Source organism: Bombina bombina, chromosome 5 (genome assembly GCF_027579735.1).
Source record: "Bombina bombina isolate aBomBom1 chromosome 5, aBomBom1.pri, whole genome shotgun sequence".
NCBI classification, from domain to species: Eukaryota; Metazoa; Chordata; class Amphibia; order Anura; family Bombinatoridae; genus Bombina; species Bombina bombina.
Window position 1 is genome coordinate 704,375,950 of NC_069503.1, and position 21,305 is coordinate 704,397,254.

A 21,305-nucleotide genomic window follows, 5' to 3' on the forward strand; every position below is an offset into this window, starting at 1 on the left:
GGGTTTCTATAATTTCTCCAGTACTATTATCTAGTGTTTTGGATTTTTTATCCCTTGCTTTAGGCGACATGATCGGTGATCTTGTGTTAGAGTGAGTGAGGAATCTTTCCATATAAGAATGAATATGTGAATAAGTAACGAACTAAGTGAATATCTGTAAATATGTATGTATATATATATATATATATATATATATATATATATATATATATATATATATGTATATCGGACACTATCTTCTATCTCTGAGTATAAAGTGGGAGGAGAAAAAAAAAAAAAAAAATTGAAAAGGGGGGATATATGAGTTGGAGCTTTAAGTGTGAAGTGTGAAGTGATTATGCTCCTAGTGAGTGTGAGGGTGAGGGAATAAAAAAAAAAAAAAAAAAAAAAGAAGAAATCCAAAACACCAATTAACACTCTTTCTCCTTTTTCCTTTTCTTTCCCTCTAGTATGTAGAGTGGAGATCTAGCTATATCTCTCCATTATTTAAAATCTATCTAACCAATCAATTGTAATGTGTATATTTATAACAAACTATATAGGTTTTGCAATTTTTGTATAAAGGGAAGAAAAAACAGAATATTAGGCTAACAGCGCCTAATGATGACGAGCATAATCTGATAAAATTCAGTTGCAGAAACACAATAAGGTATCTAATTGTTATAGTAGCAGATTAACGCCTCTTGTACAGAGAACCAATTTACCAAAAAAATAAAAAAACAGAGAGAAAAAAACAAAAAAAAAACTACATCTCTAATAGCTGCTTAAAAATAATTGAATAACAAAGATTCTTAGACTTTGCGTAGTATTAAGTTTTCCAAATTTTTCAGTGTCCCCAGAATTGATGACAGTTTATTTAAGCCACTGTATATTGATCAGTGCTATAAATAAGATGTATACACATATATTACATCCTTTCTCTTTTCTTTCAGCAAGGCGCTGTGTTTTGATGTCAATATTCTTGATAGACAATGTTCTTAATAACCAGATAAAAGTTCTTAGTAGTAGTAGGCTTTAAACATACACTGAGAAAGATAGATAGTGTCTCCAGCCATTAACAGGATACATATCTTTTACTACAGCGTAACATAGACCACAGGTAGACACTGAGTAGGCACTGCCTGTTTGATTTTTTTTTGTATTACCAGTTTATTCCGATCTTTCCCAAAGTTGCATATAATTAGGTTGTGTTCAGATTGTAGTTACCTGTAACTGGCAACGCATAGGGAATAGCGTGATAATACGCTTGCTTTTATTAGCTAGCAGGTAGATTAACAGGCTGATTAATTATGTTTCTGATCCATCTATTATCAAGCTAAGTTTGCATCAGCCAGTATTCGTGTATTTACACAAAACCGTCTCTTTCACATACCGTCTCTTTCACATAACTGTATCAAATCACAGGTCTTAGACTCACCATTACCATCTCCGTAAACACCTTAGAGACGCTGCCACCGGAATCTTAGAAGAGACTGTTGGTTTTCTTTCCAATTTGGTTCACCAGGGAACCTATCTCAAACCGCCTTGCTTCGGCTAGCAGCTTATCAGTTAGGCGTGGGTCGGCAGATTGTCAGCAAATTGTTGGTGTGTCGTTTTCGTTTTGGTTCAACCAAGGAACCTAGGTCCGGCAGATTGTCAAGGCTGATATGGCATATATACACAGGTATGTAGGCAGCACATAAGCACGTCAGCGGTAATCCGCTAGAAAAAACTCCTCTGATTCATTTCGGTTCCGTCCGGGAACCTGTCGCTAGTCCAGGCTAGTCAGACCAGTCAGCTGGTTGTCGGTGCGGCGTGTGCCAATACGCCAGTCGGCTTGGTGCAAAACTTCTTCCGGGAGCTCCGGTCAAATCACATGCTCCAGCGCCCAACAACAAGCTCACACCTGCAAATGTGGGCCAAAGGGCTGCAGAAATTTGGGGCACGCTGAAACTCCAAAGCCTGGTACACAGGGTAAGACCAAACTGTGCACGCTCTCTCTCTCACAGGCTCCACCCCAAACGGAAGTGCACCGTCACCGCGTTGTGCTACTTCAGATTTTCATCAAACATTTACTTGGTTTGTTGTCTACTCTGGACAAAGAAGAGGTCAAAAGACTTCAGCAACCTCTTTCTTTCTTTTTGGTTAAAAGCATAATTCGTTTAACTTATGAGACTGCTGGACAGCAGCCTCCTGAAGGGATTACAGCTCATTCTACTAGAGCTGTGGCTTTCACTTGGGCCTTTTTTTAAATGAGGCTTCTGTTGAACAGATTTACAAGACGGCGTCTTGGTCTGCACTTCATATTTTGCTTCTTTGGAGGCTATTTTTGGGAGAAAGGATTTTTTTTCAGGCAGTGGTCTCTTCCGTTTAAGTTCCTGCCTTGTCCCTCCCTTCATCCGTGTACTTTAGCTTTGGTATTGGTATCCCATAAGTAATGGATGATCCGTGGACTGGATACACTTAACAAGAGAAAACATAATTTATGCTTACCTGATAAATTTATTTCTCTTGTAGTGTATCCAGTCCACGGCCCGCCCTGTCATTTTAAGGCAGGTAATTTTTTCATTTAAACTACAGTCACCACTGCACCCTATGGTTTTTCCTTTCTCTGCATGTTTTCGGTCGAATGACTGGATATGGCAGTTAGGGGAGGAGCTATATAGCAGCTGTGGGTGAACTCTTGCAACTTCCTGTTGGGAAGGAGAATATCCCATAAGTAATGGATGATCCGTGGACTGGATACACTACAAGAGAAATAAATTTATCAGGTAAGCATAAATTATGTTTTTAATGTATTTATGTTGCGTTTGGTGCACATTTTTTTTAACCCTTACCCTTTACGGTAGGTCTCCAGTTGTGCAAAACCCAACGCATGCTAATTTAGTTTGTGTTCAAGCAAATGAGATTACTTTCAACTTGTAATAAGCGTGCAAGTTAACATGGCCATGATATTGTTTATAGCGGCCCGTGCTAACAATATCGTGCCACTTGTAATCTAGCCCTAAGTGTTTGATCACAATCTTGCACTTGTTGGTAATAACCGAATGTCGGCCAGTATTGTCTGTTTGTGGCCACAATCCAAAACTGCTCTGCTGTTAATACATTTCAGTCCCGGCTGGAAAGGGTTAATCGTCGAGAATTTTGATTGTGATCAACCAAACAGGGCAAGCATATGTTAATTATAGGCCCGTTTTCCACCAATGAATAAAATATTTCCAAAAAACAATACAAATATTTGATTGCTATTGCATCAACCTCAAAAAGTTAACATGCTGATGCTTATTAAATGATCCAGTATATAATCACCAATATGAGATTTAGAAGCGTTTATAAAAAAAGACACATACATAAGAACACATAACTGTATAATTTAAAATATGTTCCAACCTTTAAAGAGATAAGTGCACAGTATAACAATGTCACATTTTAATGTTTTTTAAATTGCTTAGAATATTGTTTCCCTGCACATATACAGTAGCATAGGTATGAAAGTATTTTTCCCTTGATATGTGGGGTAAAATTGATAGCTTTCTGCTTATCTTTGGCATGCAAGAAATATATTGAAAAAAATAAATTATGCCTACCTGATAATTTCATTTCCATCTGTGGGAGGAGAGTCCACTGCTTCATTCATTACTTGTGGGAATTAAGAAATTGGCCACCAGGAGGAGGCAAAGACACCCCAGCCAAAGGCTTAAATACCTCCCCCAGTCCCCACATCCCCCAGTCATTCTGCCAAGGAAACAAGGAACAGTAGGAGAAATATCAGGGTATAAATGGTGCCAGAAGATTAACAATAAATTTAGGTCCACCGGAGAATGGGCGGGTGCAGTAGACTCTCCTCCCACAGATGGAAATGAAATTATCAGGTAAGCATAATTTATGTTTTCCATCTTAATGGGAGGAGAGCCCACTGCTTCATTCATTACTTGTGGGAACAAATACCCAAGCGCTAGAGGACACTGAATGAAAAAAACGGGAGGGTAAAAGGAGGCGGACCCTATACTGAGGGCACCACAGCCTGCAGAACCTTTCTCCCAAAAGCTGCTTCCGCCGAAGCAAAAACGTAAAATTTATACAATTTTGCAAAAGTATGTAAGGAAGACCAAATGGCCGCCTTACAAATCTGCTTCATAGAAGCTTCATTCTTAAAGGCCCAAGAAGAGGCCACACCTCTAGTCGAGCCGTAATCCTCTGAGGAGGCTTGTGTCCCGCTGTCTCATATGCAAGATGGATCATACTCCTCAACTAAAAAGGTAGAGAAGTGGCAGAGGCCCTTTCTCCCTGCGCCTTCCAGAATACACAACAAATAAGGACGAAGTCTGTCTGAACTCCTTCGTGGCCTGAAGATAAAACTTCAAGGCCCGAACCACATCCAGATTATGAAGTAACCTCTCCTTTGAGGAAGAAGGGTTAGGACACAAGAAAGGAACTACTATCTCCTGATTGATGTTACGACTCGACACTAACTTGGGAAGGAATCCAAATCCAGTGGAAAGAACAGCCTAATCAGCATGAAATACGAAGTAGGGAGGCTCACATTGCAAGGCCGCCAACTCAGAAACTCTGCATGCCGATGCAATATCCAATAATAATAGGACCTTCCATGAGAGAATATTAATGTCAAGGGCATGCATATGCTCAAATGGAGCCCTCTGCAAAACCTTAAGAACCAAGTTTAAGCTCCAAGGAGGAGCCGGATTCCTGAAGACCCGTCTGATCCTAACCAGAGCCTGAACAAAGGACTGAATGTCAGGAACCTCCGCAAGCTGCTTATGCAACAGTACAGATAAAGCCTGTCCCCAGTACAGACCGTCCTGGGGAAAGACCAAAATCCTGGATACCCTCGTTCCTCACACCAGGACAAGTAGGTCCTCCACACCTTGTGGTAGATGCGTCTAGTGACCAGCTTCCTGGCCTGAACGAGAGTGTCAATCACTCTTTCTGAAAATCCTCTCTTGGCTAAGACTAGTTGTTCAATCTCCACGCAGTCAGCCTCAGAGAATCGAAATTTTGATGTTGAAAGGGACCTTGAACTAGCAGATCCTTGAGACAAAGTAACCTCCACGGCGGAGATGACGACACCAGATCCACAAACCACGTCCTCTGTGGCCACGACAGAGCAATCAGAATAGTCAAAGCTTGCTCCTGCTTGATGCGGGTCACTACCCGAGGTAGAAGAGGCAACGGTGGAAATACGTAAATTAGGTTGAAGTCCCAGGGTACCGCCAAGGCACCTATCAGTTCCGCCTGGGGATCCCTGGATCGCGACCCGTATCTGGGTAGCTTGCAATTGAGTCTGGATGCCATGAGATCTATCTCCGGCATCCCCCATCTGCTGCAGATCTCCGCGAACATCTCGGGATGGAGAGACCATTCCCCTGGATGAAACGTCTGTCTGCTCAGAAAATCCGCTTCCCAGTTGTCCACACCCAGAATATGGATCGCTAAGAGCAATCAATTGTGAGTCTCTGTCTCCGCGCTACTTCCCTCATTGCTAGAGAGCTTCTCGTCCCCACCTGGTGGTTTATGTAAGCCACCAAGGTAATGTTGTCCAATTGGAATCTGATGAATCGGGATGACCCCAGAAGGGGCCAAGTCCTCAGAGCATTTTATATCGCTCAAAGTTCCAAAATATTTATAAGTAGACTCGATTCTTCTTGAGTCTATCTGCCTTGTGCCTTTCTGGCACCCCAAACAGCTCCTGATAGACTTGCAACCGTGGTTACAATCTCCCAGGATGGTCTCAGAAAGGATGTCCCCTGAGACAACTGCCCCGGTCGGGTCCACCAAGATACTGACTCCCTCACCGGTCTGTCCAGAGATATCTGTTGGGACAAATCTGAATGATCGCCATTCCATTGTCTTAACATGCACAGCTAAAGAGGTTCGAGATGGAACCTGGCGAATGGAATGACATCTATGCTGGATACCATGAGCCCGATTACCTCCATACACCTGGCCACAGATGTCCTGGAGGATGTCTGAAGAGCTAAACAGTTGGATGCAAGCTTGCAATGTCTCTGATCTGTCAAGAATATCTTCATTGCTGAAGAATCTATTATTGTACGAATTCCACCCTGTTGTTGGGAACCAATGAACTTTTTCCTTTATTTATCACCTGTGGGACTGAAGGAGAAGAGCTCTCTAGTGATCCTCCGCTGCAAGACTGTAGGACGGAGCCTGGACCAGGATACCGTCCAGATTCGGTGCCATTGCAATCCCTCTGGCTCTCGCTACTGCAAGAAGAGCTCCCAGAACCTTTGTAAAGACTCTTGGGGCAGTCGCCAGACCAAACGGAAGGGCCACAAACTGGAAGTGCTGGTCCAGGAAAGTGAATCTTAGAAATCTCTTTGTGGATTGGAACATGAAGGTAAGTGTCCTTCCGGTCTATCGTCGTCATGAATTGCCCTTCTTGAACCAGGGCAAAATTGACCTGATCATCTCCATCTTGAACAATGAAACTGACAAAAACTTGTTTAGGGCCTTTAGGTCCAGAATTGGACGAAACGTACCCTCCTTCCTTGGGACCACGAAAAGGTTTTAATAATACCCCAGACCTCTTTCTGCCAGAGGGACTGGGACGATCACCCTGAGAGGTCCCTCACACACCCCAGGAAGGTGTCTCTCTTTTCCGGTCTTGAAGAGATGTTTGACAGGAGGAACCTGCCTCTGGGCGGATATGATTTTAAATCTATCCTGTAACCCTGGGCGATGACCTCCAGAACCCAAGGGTCTATAACGTCTATCTCCCAGGCCTTCACAAAAAGAGATAGTCTGCCCCCTACCTGATCTAAGGACGGGTCGGGGGCCGCCCCTTGATTCCGATTTTGCCTCAGCGGGCTTCTTGTTCGGCTTGGACTAGTTCCAAGAGTTATCCCTTGGATTGCTCAGACTTTGCGGTAGGCTGCTGGCACTGAGACTTGTCCGCACGAAAAGGAGATCCCTTAGGTTTGGCCTTCTTATCCTGAGGCAAGAAGGCCCCCTTGCCAGCCGTGACTGTAGATATGATAAAATCCAGGCCCGGGCCAAACAAAACCTTCCCCTTGAATGGTAGGGAAAGCAAGCAAGACTTAGAAGTCATGTCAGCAGACCACGACTTTAGCCACAGAGCCCTGTGGGCTAAAACAGAAAAACCTGATGTCTTAGCATTCAGGTGAATAATTTGCATGTTAGCATCACAAATGAATGAATGCGCTACCCTTAGGGCTTTGATTTGTTCTAGAATTTCATAGTCTCCACCTCGACCATAGCTGATAGAGCGTAACACCAGGAAGTAGCCACACCAGCCACCGCAGCGACTGCCGCTGCCGGTTGGAAAACGAACCCCTGAGTTGGAACATCTTCCGCAACATGGACTCCATCTTTTTATCCATGGGTTCCTTGAAAGAGGAGCTATCCTCTAGCGGGATAGTCGTTCTCTTAGTGAGCGTGGAGATAGCACCATCCGCCTTAGGGACGGTTCCCCACAGCTCGAGCTGCGCATCCAGAACGGGGAAAAGCTTTTTAAAAGAAGAAGAGGGGGAAAAGAACGAACCAAGTTTCTCCCATTCATTCTTAATGTTCGCCATCTTGATTGGAACCGGGAAGGCCTGGGGCACTACCCTGTCCTCATAAACCCTTTTGCCAGTTTAGGGATTGAAGGTTCCTCCGGTAGTTTTGGTTCCGGAACCTCCAATGTAGCAAGCACTTCCTTCAGCAGAAAACGCAAATGCTCCATCTTAAACTTAAAATCTGGTTCCTCCGAGAACGGAGGCCTAGAAGTAGCCGATTCCAACCCAGAAGCGACATCCTTAAAATAAGTTGGAGTTGTCCACCTCAGCAGATAATCTGTCTGAGACATCCAGCGGAGTCGAAGACCCCTGAGAAGGATAGCAGTGCCGTACCTTCCGTTTGCACTTAGTAGGATGAGGCATAGCATTTATGGCCCCAGAAACAGACATCTGTAACTGATCGGCGAAGTCTAGAGGCCAAAGGGCCCCTCCCACGGGAGGATTAGTAGTGCCATGGGGAACTGCTTGTGTAATTGGAGATGATTGTAGGGAACGCACCTTGCCGGGGCACTCACCACCTCCTATGACCTGGACTACAAGAAACAGCTTTCGTCTCCTCCGAACGCAGGTCGAGAAAGAGGAAGCTATAGAGGCCACACCCGGTCACATAGAGTGCCATGCAGGACCGCCCCTGCACTCGAGAGAGAAAAAACCTGCCTCAATCTCTCACTAACGAACTGACTGTTCCACACTGGCAGAGCCTTATCTCACACAAGTGCAGCAGAAAACACAATAAACAAATATTATGAATAAAAAAATTCCCCCAGTTCCATAACCCCCTTGCGAGGGTATGATCCTGTCTTCTTGCTTTATCACATATATATAAATGAAACAATCTTACCAGAATCAACGCCGTAGAACAGGAACAGGCCCTTTAAGTGTGACATGGTAGTAGCATCGCTCCTAACATGGACTTGAGAGAAGAAAAGCAGGCATCGAAACTCGTCAACACTGATTGCTAATGGAGCTGTTAAACTGAGTCGGGATGTGTTCGCAGAAAGACTCTCCCTGCATCTCTGGACATAAGAGACTACTCTGAATCTTCCGACACTTCTCTGCCAACCTCCTGTGACAAAAGGCAAAGAATGACTGGGGGATGAGGGGAGTGGGGGAGGTATTTAAGCCTTTGGCCGGGGTGTCTTTGCCTCCTCTTGGTGGCCAGGTTCTTAATTCCCACAAGTAATGAATGAAGCAGTGGACTCTCCTCCCATTAACATGGAAATGTGTAACAACATTTGTACTTTGTTTTAGCTGTGTAATTAGATTTTATGCTGCTCTAGGCACAGAAAAAGCTGTTGCCAAACTACCCCCCCCCCCCCACACACACACACACACCTGAACTATTTTATACCACATTTGCCTTTTATATGTCTCACAAAAAATAGGACAGGGAAGAATAGAGGGCACCTGCACCCAACCAGATGAACATGAATCACCATTTTTAATACAATTTTTAAATAAAACATTTGTCAACCATAAGAGTGAGAGGGCATCATGACAACAAACTACTTGTCATTTTTATACCCTCCCTAATCTTAATACCCCCGGCACAGATGTAGTTAGACTAAGACAAAAAGTGTCCCTGTGCATTTTTAATACTATCTTTTGCACAGTCTTTAGTGATAAAGTACTGCCATATTTACAGAAAAACTAATTCTGCATTGAAAGAAACTCTAGGATACATAAGATAATGAAATGTAACTATACAGTATAATTCACAATATAGATTTTTTTCGTTCTCTTTCAGGTAAAAGGCTTTATCACCTGTGCAACTTGATATACAAATTGGTACAATAAAGTTTCAACAATTTGAATTAACAGCATTGCAATGTCACTACAGCTACTCTTGCATTTCCTTTAATTTCCCAACAGGTTTGATGTAGTAAATTAGCTGAATTGTTAATGAGTCCCCTTGGCAGATTTTGTTCTCTGTTAGTACATGCACTACATAATTATGAAAAAAGTTGCAGGATTGTCTTTATATAATAACACATTCACTTTTTCATTTCCAGGCAATAGTACTCTTTTGTCTTTTTTTTTTTTTTTTTTGCTTAGGGTCACCTTTGTTAGAATTTTGAAACACACAATTAATGTAATACAATCATACAAAAGTAAAAATACTGTGAAAAAACACTGGCTTTTAGGATGCATAAAAAGTGTTGCACAAACCTGAAAAACTTAAAGGGACAGTAAAGTCACAAAAAATCTTTCATGATTTAAATAGGGCATGTAATTTTGAACAACTTTCCAATTTACTTTTATTACCAATTTTGCTTTGTTCTCTTGGTATTCTTAGTTAAAAGCTAAATCTAGGAGGTTCATGTGCTAATTTCTTAGACCTTGAAGACTGCCTATAATCGGAAAGCATTTTGACAGTTTTTCACCACTAGAGGGCGTTAGTTCATGTGTTTCATATAGATAACATTGAGCTAAGAGCAAGCACTGATTGGCTAAAAATGCATGTCTGTCAAAAGAACTGAAATAAGGGGGCAGTTTGCAGAGGCATAGATACAAGGTAATCACAGAGGTAAAAAGTATATTATTATAACTGTGTTGGTTATGCAAATGGGGGAATGGGTAATAAAGGAATTATCTACCTTTTTAAACAACAAAAATGCTGGTGTTTACTGTCCCTTTAAAGAGTCATGAAACACAGTGTTTCTTTCATGATTTAGGTAGAACATACAGTTTTAAACAACTTTTCTGTTTACTATTATCAAATTTGCTTCATTCTCTTGGTATCATTTGTTGAAGGAGCAGCAATGCACTACTGGTTTCTAATTAAACACATGGGTGAGCCCATGACAATATATATATATATATATATATATATACAGCCACCAATCAGCAGCTAGAACCTAGCGGCTAGATTACGAGTCTTGTGTTAGCCTTAAAAAGCAGCGCTGAGAGGTCCCAACGCTGCTTTTTAACGCCCGCTGGTATTACGAGTCTGGCAGGTACAGTAGTACCGCTCACTTTTCTTCCGCGACTCGAGCTTACCACAAATCCTCCTTACATAAATTGCATATCCTATCTTTTTAATGGGATTTGCCTAACGCTGGTATTACGATTCTTGGAAGAAGTGAGCGGTACACCCTCTCCTGTCAAGACTGATACCACATTTAAAAGTCAGTAGTTAAGAGTTTTATGGGCTAACGCCGTAACATAAAACTCTTAACTAAAGTGATAAAAAGTACACTAACACACATAAACTACCTATTAACCCCTAAACTGAGCCCCCCCCCACATTGGAAACACTTAAATAAAGTTTTTAACCCCTAATCTGCCGACCGGACATCGCCACCACTTTATTATATTAACCCCTAAACCGCCGCACTCCCGCCTCGCAAACACTAGTTAAATTTTATTAACCCCTAATCTGCCGTCCCTAACATCGCCGACACCTACCTACATTTATTAACCCCTAAACCTAAGTCTAAGCCTAACACCCCCCTAACTTAAATATAATTTAAATAAAACGAAATTAAATTACTACAATTAAATAAATTATTCCTATTTAAACTAAATACTTACCTGTAAAATAAACCCTAAGATAGCTACAATATAACTAATAGTTACATTTGTATCTATCTTAGGGTTTATATTTATTTTACATGCAACTTTGTATTTATTTTAACTAGGTACAATAGTTATTAAATAGTTATTAACGTCATTTAAAGGAACCTTCATTCGTCGGGAGTCGTCGGTAGAAGAGGATGCTCTGCGTCGGCTGGCTTCAAGATGGACCCGCTCCGCTCCGGATGGATGAAGACAGAAGATGCCACCTGGATGAAGACTTCTGCTCGTCTGGAGGTCCTCTTCTGCCCGGATCGGATGAAGACTTCTGCCCCTCTGGAGGACCACTTGTGCCCGGCTGGGTGAAGACGGCTCAAGGTAGGGTGATCTTCAAGGGGTTAGTGTTAGGTTTTATTAAGGGGGGATTGGGTGGGTTTTAGAGTAGGGTTGGGTGTGTGGGTGGTGGTTTTTAATGTTGGGGGGGTATTGTCTTTTTTTTTTACAGGTAAAAGAGCAGATTACTTTGGGGCAATGTCCCGCAAAAAGCCCTTTTAAGGGCTATTTGTAATTTAGTATAGGGTAGGGAATTTTATTATTTTGGGGGGCTTTTTTATTTTATTAGGGGGATTAGATTAGGTGTAATTAGTTTAAAATTCTTGTAATTATTTTTTTATTTTCTGTAATTTATTTTATTTAATTGTATTTAATTGTAGTTAGTTTAGGTAATTAATTTAATGATAGTGTAGTGTTAGGTGTAATTGTAATTTAGGTTAGGATTTATTTTACAGGTATATTTGTATTTATTTTAACTAGGAAGTTATTAAATAGTTAATAACTATTTAATAACTATTGTACCTAGTTAAAATAAATACAAAGTTGCCTGTAAAATAAATATAAACCCTAAGATAGATACAAATGTTACTATTAGTTATATTGTAGCTATCTTATGGTTTATTTTACAGGTAAGTATTTAGTTTTAAATAGGAATAATTTATTTAAATTATATTTAAGTTAGGGGGTGTTAGGGTTAGACTTGGGTTTAGGGGTTAATACATTTAATATAGTAGCGGCGACAATGGGGGCGGCAGATTAGGGGTTAATAATTGAAGGTAGGTTTCAGCGACGTTGGGGGGGGCAGATTAGGGGTTCATAAGTGTAAGATTAGGGGTGTTTAGACTAGGGGTTCATGTTAGGGTGTTAGGTGTAGACATAACTTTTGTTTCCCCATAGCTGAATGCTGCTTTTTTGCAGGTGTTAGGCTTTTTTTCAGATGAATCAGCCCCATTGATTCCTATGGGGAAATCGTGCACCAGCACGTTTAGCCAGCTTACCGCTACCGTAAGCAGTGCTGGTATTGAGGTGAGATGTGGAGCTAAATTTTGCTCTACGCTCACCTTTTTGCGGCTAACACCGTGTTTAAAAAAAAAACGTAATACCAGCGTTTTCTTAAGGGAGCAGATGAAAAAAAAAGTTTATTAGCAACGCACCCCTGTTACCGCAAAACTCGTAATCTCGGTGTAGGTCTTTTGCAGCTCCTGAGCTTTCTTAAATAAACCTTTTAGCAAAGGATAACAAGAAAAGGAAGCAAATTAAATAATAAAAGTAAATTGGAAAGTTGTTCAAAATTGTATGCTCTGTCTAGATCATGAAAGAAAAAAAAATATAGGTTTCATATCCCTTTAAGTGATATAAAAGAAAATATAATATTTCTCATATTGCCTTTACATATTTGATTGCTAGGAATATTTTACTTTTATTGCTTGACTACTTTATACATATTTATATTGCCTATTAGTAATAATTGAAAACTTGTTTAGCACTGAAATTTGTTCTTACAAGATCATAGGAGGCACAAGGGAAAGTAAATGACATATTAAAAAAAGAAAAACAAAATTTCTATGTGTGTGTATTATATTACATAAATTAGGGGCTGACAAAATTATATGGAACTAAGGATCTATCCAGTATTTTAAGAAGCCAGATACACAGGAGAAGCAAATCAAATGGCGGCATAAAAGTGTTAATAATTTCAGGTATAAGCCATTTTAGAGAGATCCTTGTCCATCTCAGCATACTGTTCCTTCAGGCGCTCCACTGCTTTCCTATGTTCTTCATCAACTGCCAAACGACTTTGTTCTTGATCTTTCAAGAATATCTCCAACTGGGCTCGGATTTTCTCTTCACCAGTTCTAACTGCGTAACGCTGTGGGTAAGAAAAAAAGGAACATTTACAGTATGTGATGAGTTGTAGGATTTTGTGATTATAATTTTGTGGTGCTGCTAGAAGTTTATTAAAAAGGACATTAAGGGCTCCATGTACTAAGTGGCGGGCGGACAGCTTCTCAAGTCGCAAAGCTGTCCGCCCGCCTTCGCTACACACGGGCAGCGTATCTATTGATTCGCTTGCCCGTATGTATCATTACACACTCATCGGAGTGTGTAATGCCCGCCCCTCCAATCGCGCGATTGAAGGGACTATCAATCACCGAGTGCAAGCGCGCTCTCTGTGATTTTCCCTCGCCACCTCAGAGTCTAATGACCGCTGCTTCTTACATTGGGGAAGCAGGCTCGCATATGCGAACCTGCCCCGCAAGGGCTCCGGAGCAGCTTTCGCTGCTTCGTACATGAAGCCCTATACACAAATTGTAAACTACATGATTATGAACCTTCATATCTGAGAAGAATTTTGCAATGAAAGGTGCAGCTTTATTTTGTCAAATGAATATATTGTTTTATGTTTTTCCTTTTCAATGATTTCCCTGTCCACCAGAACCCTTGCTAACCAATCACAAACTAATACACAGATATAGCATGTGCAGTTAAGGAAAGAGACTAGGCAGCCTGACCTCTTCTCTTTCCTTAAGGTGGTTTAGCACCGATTCAACTCAGTTACTGTGACAGTAATAATGTATACCTGAATATTTAACAGGTATTTTAGCTGAGACATACTGTATATATTCCTTTCTATTCTACATCTAACAGCTAAATACAAATATTTATTAACTAGCAAGTATGCCCTCTGCTATTGCAAATAATGCTTCTATCATGATTGTTGATGCAAAACTGATAATCCACCTTTTAAAAGCAAGTGACTGTAGAGAAGCTTAGGGTACAGAGGGAAGGTAAACAAAAGATTGCCTAAAATATTAACCCAAGCCTCCTAGGGAAAAAGTGGAACAAGTACAATATTCAGATAAATGTTACCGCAAAAAGCAGTAAAATAAATAATGACTGTATATGTCAATAATGTTTCTCTTGCAATAATGAAAATAAATACAATTTTATGCATTGTTCAAATGTCAAGTTTAATGGTCCATTAAGAGCTAGTGATAACAGCACTGGTTGAAAATGTTTTAAGGAGTCTGTATGGTGCTGCACTATATATAATACATTTATCAAAATGCACATCTCTACTTATTAATATTTTTGACTGTGTCAAATTATTACCTTCTATATTTAATACATAGAATGATTCATGTCAAGAATTAAACACTGAGAGCCAGATTACAAGTGGAGCACTAAATATCACTTTCATGAAAGCTATACTTGCGCTTCACTGTGTAATACCAGCGCACGCTAATGTGTGCTGGCTTTACAAATTAACAGCAATGCGAACGTGAGCTCGCATTCACATTGCTGGGACGCATTGTGCTCACAAAAGCGAGCTTCTATAGGCTTCAATGGGAGCCTCATTCTGATGCCGTCAGAGACAGGAGCAGAACCTCGCACAGCGAAGGGGTAAGTAGAGCAGCAAGTTTTTAAATTGATATGTATACGACTATATACATATTTATTTATGTGTTAATATGTGTATATATATAGTCATATACATATATATTTACTGGGAACACACAGTTCCCATAGACAACACTTTTCAGGGGCATTTTTTTCTTTCTAACACCCCACTCCCACAAACTTTAGACCCTAAAAACTGCATAGCGCTACTTTTTTTTTTATAAAAAAAAACTATAATTCCTTCTATTATGTGTGCATTTGGGGCACTTTTAGAAAATTAACCAGAGATCTAATCTATGGTTAATTTTCTCAGCGCTAATTGTTACCGCAAGCTTGAGGTAGCAATAACCAGCCACTCATGATAATTTAACACTCCACTTGTAATCTGGCCCTCATTGTACAGAGTGTAAGAACAAATAAAAGCTATTTAAAGGGACATTTAACACTAAATACATACAAGTGAAGTATTTAGGTTATTCCCCACCTCCCTCTAGTCATGGGTGCTTCCATGTTGAAACCTGTTTGCACATGTGGTGCCTGGTGATGACTAATTAAGCAGGTTTTCAGTGCTTCAACATGAACCCACAGGAAACCATAAACCCAATCTTGTTTGATATTGAACCATTTTTACCAGTACTTTTAAATGATATAATTTTGGTGCAAAATATATGAATAAATACTTGGATATAACACTGTTTTGTGAGTCATATAGCATCCAGTTTACGCATAATAAATAGGACTTCCTTCCCTTTTGGATTAGGCTAACTATGGATTATAATCCAAATTTTACAAAGGAACATGAAGTTAAAAAACCTAGCTACATAAATGACTAAACTGAAAATACTATGTGGCAGATTTATCAAAAGGGAGAATGCCCCTATGGGCTGCAGGCTTGCTCATGTGACCCTGCAACTGATATTTATGAAGTAGCAGTTGAAATTTATAACCCTCCAGACTGATACTGCAGGGTTGATTAGATCAAAAAATAGGTGGCGCAAATTAATGCAGTTCTGACTATTAGTGGTATGAATGAATATTTAGTCTCCCTGTGGGTCCAATAGTGATCTCACTATACATAAGCTATGTTAAAGTGGAAAAGTAGGTGAAGTCCCTCCAGGACAATAAAATTTTAAACTCAAGTTCAACAATACAAATAGATATTTATTGAATAAAGATATTTATATATATGAGATCGATATAGCGGTCTATTCACATATAGCAATCTATTCACATGTTAAAACACTGTATATTATACAAATGTAAAACACCGGTGTTGTTCCATAAAAAAGCTGTAAAAAACTAAAAATAAAGTAGTACAAATGAGCGGGTATAATTGCAAGAAAAAACAATATTAAAAGTGGGGATTCATATACCTCTAAACATAGGACTGGCAATTAAAAAACATATGTAAATGCATAAATAAATACATGCACCATGTGTCTGGTATCCGTTAGATCAGCATATATACTGCACAGGTATTCAAGGGTTAAGCAAATATTTAACAGTTCCTTATAGGCTCATATTCTGGCAAACAGGGGTTGCTATCCTTCCGTCAAAAATATCGTATATTGAAACAAATGTGACAAATGTAGCCTATGATAGATTGCTGTAATGTTAGTTCTTAAGTTTCAGCGTCTCTGTTATTTGACCAGAGGTAAGTTACATAGGGTTTCTCGCTGGGTGTAGGGATTCCTTCCTTCGAACAGTGCACTGTTGACGTCTTCCTTCTGCTATACAGAAAAAGCCGGTGGAGTGCTAGATCCCTTAGCCTCCGTTTACCAGCGGTGTTAGTAATTATCTCTTCGGATTGCCGCTTTCCCAGTAGCGGGCCTTGGTGGTGATTTCGTGAGCTCCGATCCACAGCTTGGATAAGTTGGGATAAGTTTTTTAAGGTGAGCATAGTTCTGACCAACTGAATAGATAATCATCATCGTCTATCACTTTAACCACTGCAGGGTTGATTGCCAAGCCTTGTTCTCGCCCACTTGGTTACATTAGAGCAGGGGGCAGAGTTGCACAAGCGTCAGCTCCTGCAATGATAATAAATTCTGCTCACAATTTGCAATTCCAGGCAATCAGGCTCATTACCTTTGAACCGTGTCTGTCTAGAGAATTATAAAAGTGCTCTGATGTGTTAAGAAGACGGTTGGTGAGGCCATTCTCCTTACACACTTGTTTTAAAACAGGGCTATAGGACCATTTCAAATCAGAGGCCATATTGGATTCACTTCACTTGAAGGACAGTTGAACAAATACATAAAATGATATGTCTCGAACCAAGAAACTGTTAAATTTACATTCATTTTATTTTTCTTTCACTTAGTGATTTTTAAATTAAATGTAAAAATATGAATCTTTGTAACCTAAAACATTTTTCTCATGCTTGTAGGGCTTATCACCAATAAAGACCACTGCAAATTGAATAGCTAATTAATACAAAGCTTATTTTCTCTATAAAAAAATGTACCGGTATATAATAAACTAAAAGTTTAGCTAAACAATATATACAGAAGGCTAAATTGGTTTTGGTGTCATGTCTGTTCTGTGAGGTTACTTAATTGGTCACATCACAGTGATGTCATCAGTGTTCACATCTTTACTACATGGTCAGTGATATTTCACTAATAATGGAAACAACAAAGCTGGCCATTACAATTTAAACTATTTCAAATATATATATATATATTATTTTTTTTAAACAATATGCCATGTCACAATTTGATGCATTTAAATGTTTGGGTTTTTTTTTTTAAAAAAAGGTATGCAACAGATATTGTCTTAACCCATTATCTCTAATCTCCCATAAATCTCAAAAAAGAAAGAAAAGGAAATTTAATTTTTTTTCAACATAAAAATTAAGATTTTTTTTTTAATCCCAGAATTGCTATGATACATATTAAAATCTACATGTCTGACCTTGTTTGTAACACAGATGTGGCATTGGATGAGTGTCTTTTGCCAAAGTTATTTTGTGCAATGACCTTTCCAAACATTTTTTCCTTATTTTTCTGTAAACAGAGACGTACTGTATCAGTAAGTCCTATGGGCTTTCAACACTCCACTCTTGGCCACAGTATGGAGACCACTGTTGATTTTTAGTGGGAGTGTATAGGTCATAGTTGTTTGCCTCTCTTGATGTTAACAAAAACAAGTAAGGTTTAATCTTCTAAGTATAATTTTTTTTTTTAAATGAACCCATCATTTAAGGAAAGCAGTCTTGGCAGCTCTGTAATGGCCCTAAAAATGTTACAAAAGTAAATTTACAGAGCAGAAAAAAGTAAAACTGCTCTAAAGTAAATGTTGTGTGTCAAGACTTTTCCAGAGGCTCAGGTAACTGAAATATATAAATTAGGTAGAAAAGATTATTTTTATATTTCAGATGGTTTCTGTATGCATTACTGCCTATTCATCAATTCCTCCGCTTGTGCTAGACATCAGCAGATTGCTATGGAGCTTAATTAAGTACAGTTAGGGAAGGCACGGTGCAGAAGGTAACACAAATATAGACTGGGTGACAGGATGATCCTGGTAAAATGGGGAATTTGTTTAAAATAAAATAAAAAATATCATTTAACAGGTTCTGTTTTGTATCATAATCTGATAGACCCGAAACATTTATTTATGGTCAAACAGGCAATTTTTCAATATACAAAATCCTAATATAATATGCTGCTATGAGTGCTACTATGTACGTAATCACATCCTTAAAAGGATATTAAACTCAAAATTGAATTAAAAATAAAATGTTAAATTATGCACAATTTAAGTTATGGAATGTACTTTTTATTTAAATTGTCTGCTTTTTCTGTAATTGTACTCTGAAATTTGTAGTGTTTCTATCCCCCTCCCCCTGAAAGGCTGTAGTGTATTCTGTGGAATACAGAACCCAGACACTCCTACATGCTTTATAGTGATTGGATAATATGTACAAGAGCGAGTTTATACCTGTCCTTAATAGGACACAGTAATGGAAGATAACATTCAAGTGGATATGATGAGGTGTGTCCCAGGACTGCAATACAATGAATATTTATTAACAATGTTACTGTTTTACATTTTTCTAAAACATTTATTTGGTATGCAAATCTTTTGAAATGCAAATAATAATTTCTGATACATCCAAAAAAAATGACTAATTTCCCATGAAGTAGCAAATTTGTACATACAGAAATGTAGTATCATGGTAAATCTTTCTGTATCTAACTAGCTATATAAACCTGGAGACTGCACATCCCATGTCCTAGGCAGCGTTTAACAGAATAAACTTGGTGCACCTTCAATACCCAGACAGCACAGCTACAATGAAATAATTAGTTAGCTGGGACTCACATATGGACAGAAAGAAATGCCAGAAACATAAAGCGTGAGGATTTATTTATATTACAGCAATAATTTGTGAATCTTTCGGAATCAGACAGTTAACAAAACACAATCTGCTTAAACTAATAACACAAACAAATGGACATCTTCTTGCCAATGCTGAACACATTTTAAACATTCACAGTAGGGCTGTGCAATTAATCGTGATATGAGGCTATGCAATATCTGAAATCACACGAGGCTGCAAATTTTTTTATCAAAACAACAATAAAAAAAAAGTCCGTAACGGCTTCCTTAAATTGTCACTTCAGTCACACAAACGCTCCAGTCCAGCGGTGATCACTCCAACAGCAGGATGGAAGACAAGAAGTGTCACATCAATGTCGCAGCATGTAACGCTACCACCACCATTTTACCCGCCTCGTGGTTTGTTGCTCCAGTCTTGAGGTGTGCACAGATGGCAGACTGACGGGGCTCTTTTCTCTGGCCTATTTACTATGTAGTGTAAACTGCAAGGGGAACAAACCACTGTTTTGAACAGTTAAATGCATTTATGAATGCAAAATGTATGTTTAAAAAATATTTTAATAAAATTGCATTTGCAAAATGTAATCAAAATATTGTGATACCCCCTCATATTGCACAGCCCTAAATCATAATCTAGGCTTAAAAGAAATATGCGAACCTCTTTTATTTAGTAACAGGTAGAACCTCCTTAAGCAGCAATAACCTTTACTACACATTTACTATATTAGCTTGCTCAAAAGGAGACATTTTAGGCTATTTCTCATTACAAAAAAAGTTATTTTATTAATATTTCTTGGATTCTTTGCCTGATGGTTTTTCTTCAGGTCATGCCACAGCATCTCAATTAGGCTGAAATCTCGATATTGGCTTGGCCAACTTACACAAGTTTTCTTCTGCTTTATCCATTCAGATCAGAGGTTTGTTTACGCAAGTGTTAAAAGTCATTGTCTTGTTGCACAAACCAAAATTCTATTAAGCTTCAGGTGATGAACCACTACCCTAATTATCCTGTACAATTTCTCAATACACTTCTGAATCTATGAGAAGCAAGCTGTTCTGGGACTGAGATGGGAAACCAGCCCAAACCATTATGCTCCTCCACCATGCTTCACAGATGGGGTTAGGTTTTGGTGCAATGTTTTTTTTTATCTCCAAACACAGTGTGCCACGTTTCTGCCAAAGAGTTCAGCTTTTGTATCATACACAAACCTTGAGACGTACAGCCATATTTTCTTGGAAAAACAAAATTTATGCTTATGTGATAAATTTCTTTCTTTACGGACATGGAGTTCACAGCGTCATTCCAATTACTAGTGGGAATATCACTCCTGGCCAGCAGGAGGAGGCAAAGAGCACCACAGCAAAACTGTTAAGTGTCACTCCCCTACCCATAATCCCCTGACTGAGGTTTAGTCAAAAATAACTGTCTAATTAAGGGTGGGGTCGTGGACTCTCCATGTCCGGAAATAAATACATTTATCAGGTAAGCATAAATTTTGTTTTCTTTCCTAAGACATGGAGAGTCCACAACGTCATTCCAATTACTAGTGGGAACCAATACCCAAGCTAGAGGACACGGAATGAATAGGGAGAGAGAAAAAGACAGGCAGACCTAAAGAGAAGGCACCACTGCTTGAAGAACCTTTCTCCCAAAAGAGGCCTCGGCCTCTGCAAAAGTATCAAATTTGTAAAATTTGGAAAAAGTATGCAGAGAGGACCAAGTTGCAGCCTTGCAAATCTGTTCCACAGAAGCATCATTTTTAAATGCCCAAGAAGAGGAAACAGCACTAGTGGAATGAGCTGTAATTCTCTCAGGAGGCCGCTAACCAGCAGCAGTCTCATAAGCAAAGCAAATTATACTTCTCAACCAGAGGAAAAGAGAAGTAGCGGTAGCCTTCTGACCCTTACGCTTTCCAGAGAAACAAACAGAGAGGGCAGAAGACTGGCGAAAATCCTTAGTTGCCTGTAGGTAGAATTTTAGAGCATGCACAACATACAAGTTGTGCAACAGACTTTTTCTTTATGAGAATGATTGGGACAGAGAGAAGGAACAACAATTTCCTGATTAATATTTCTACCCAAAACCACATTAGAGAGAAACCACAATTTAGTATGAAGAACAGCCTTATCCACATGAAAGATAGGTAAGGCGAATCACACTGCAAAGCCGAG

General features: G+C 39.4%; 1 protein-coding gene across 1 annotated transcript in view; it reads right to left on the bottom strand.

The window, feature by feature from the left end:
* Positions 1-3,293: 3,293 nt before the first annotated feature.
* Positions 3,294-21,305, bottom strand: part of BLOC1S5 (biogenesis of lysosomal organelles complex 1 subunit 5) — a 134,640-nt gene continuing 116,628 nt past the window's right edge. Inside the window, 1 exon segment of the mRNA XM_053714728.1 lies at positions 3,294-13,254. Within this exon segment, the coding sequence (XP_053570703.1) occupies positions 13,081-13,254 (174 nt within the window). The 3' untranslated portion in view covers positions 3,294-13,080.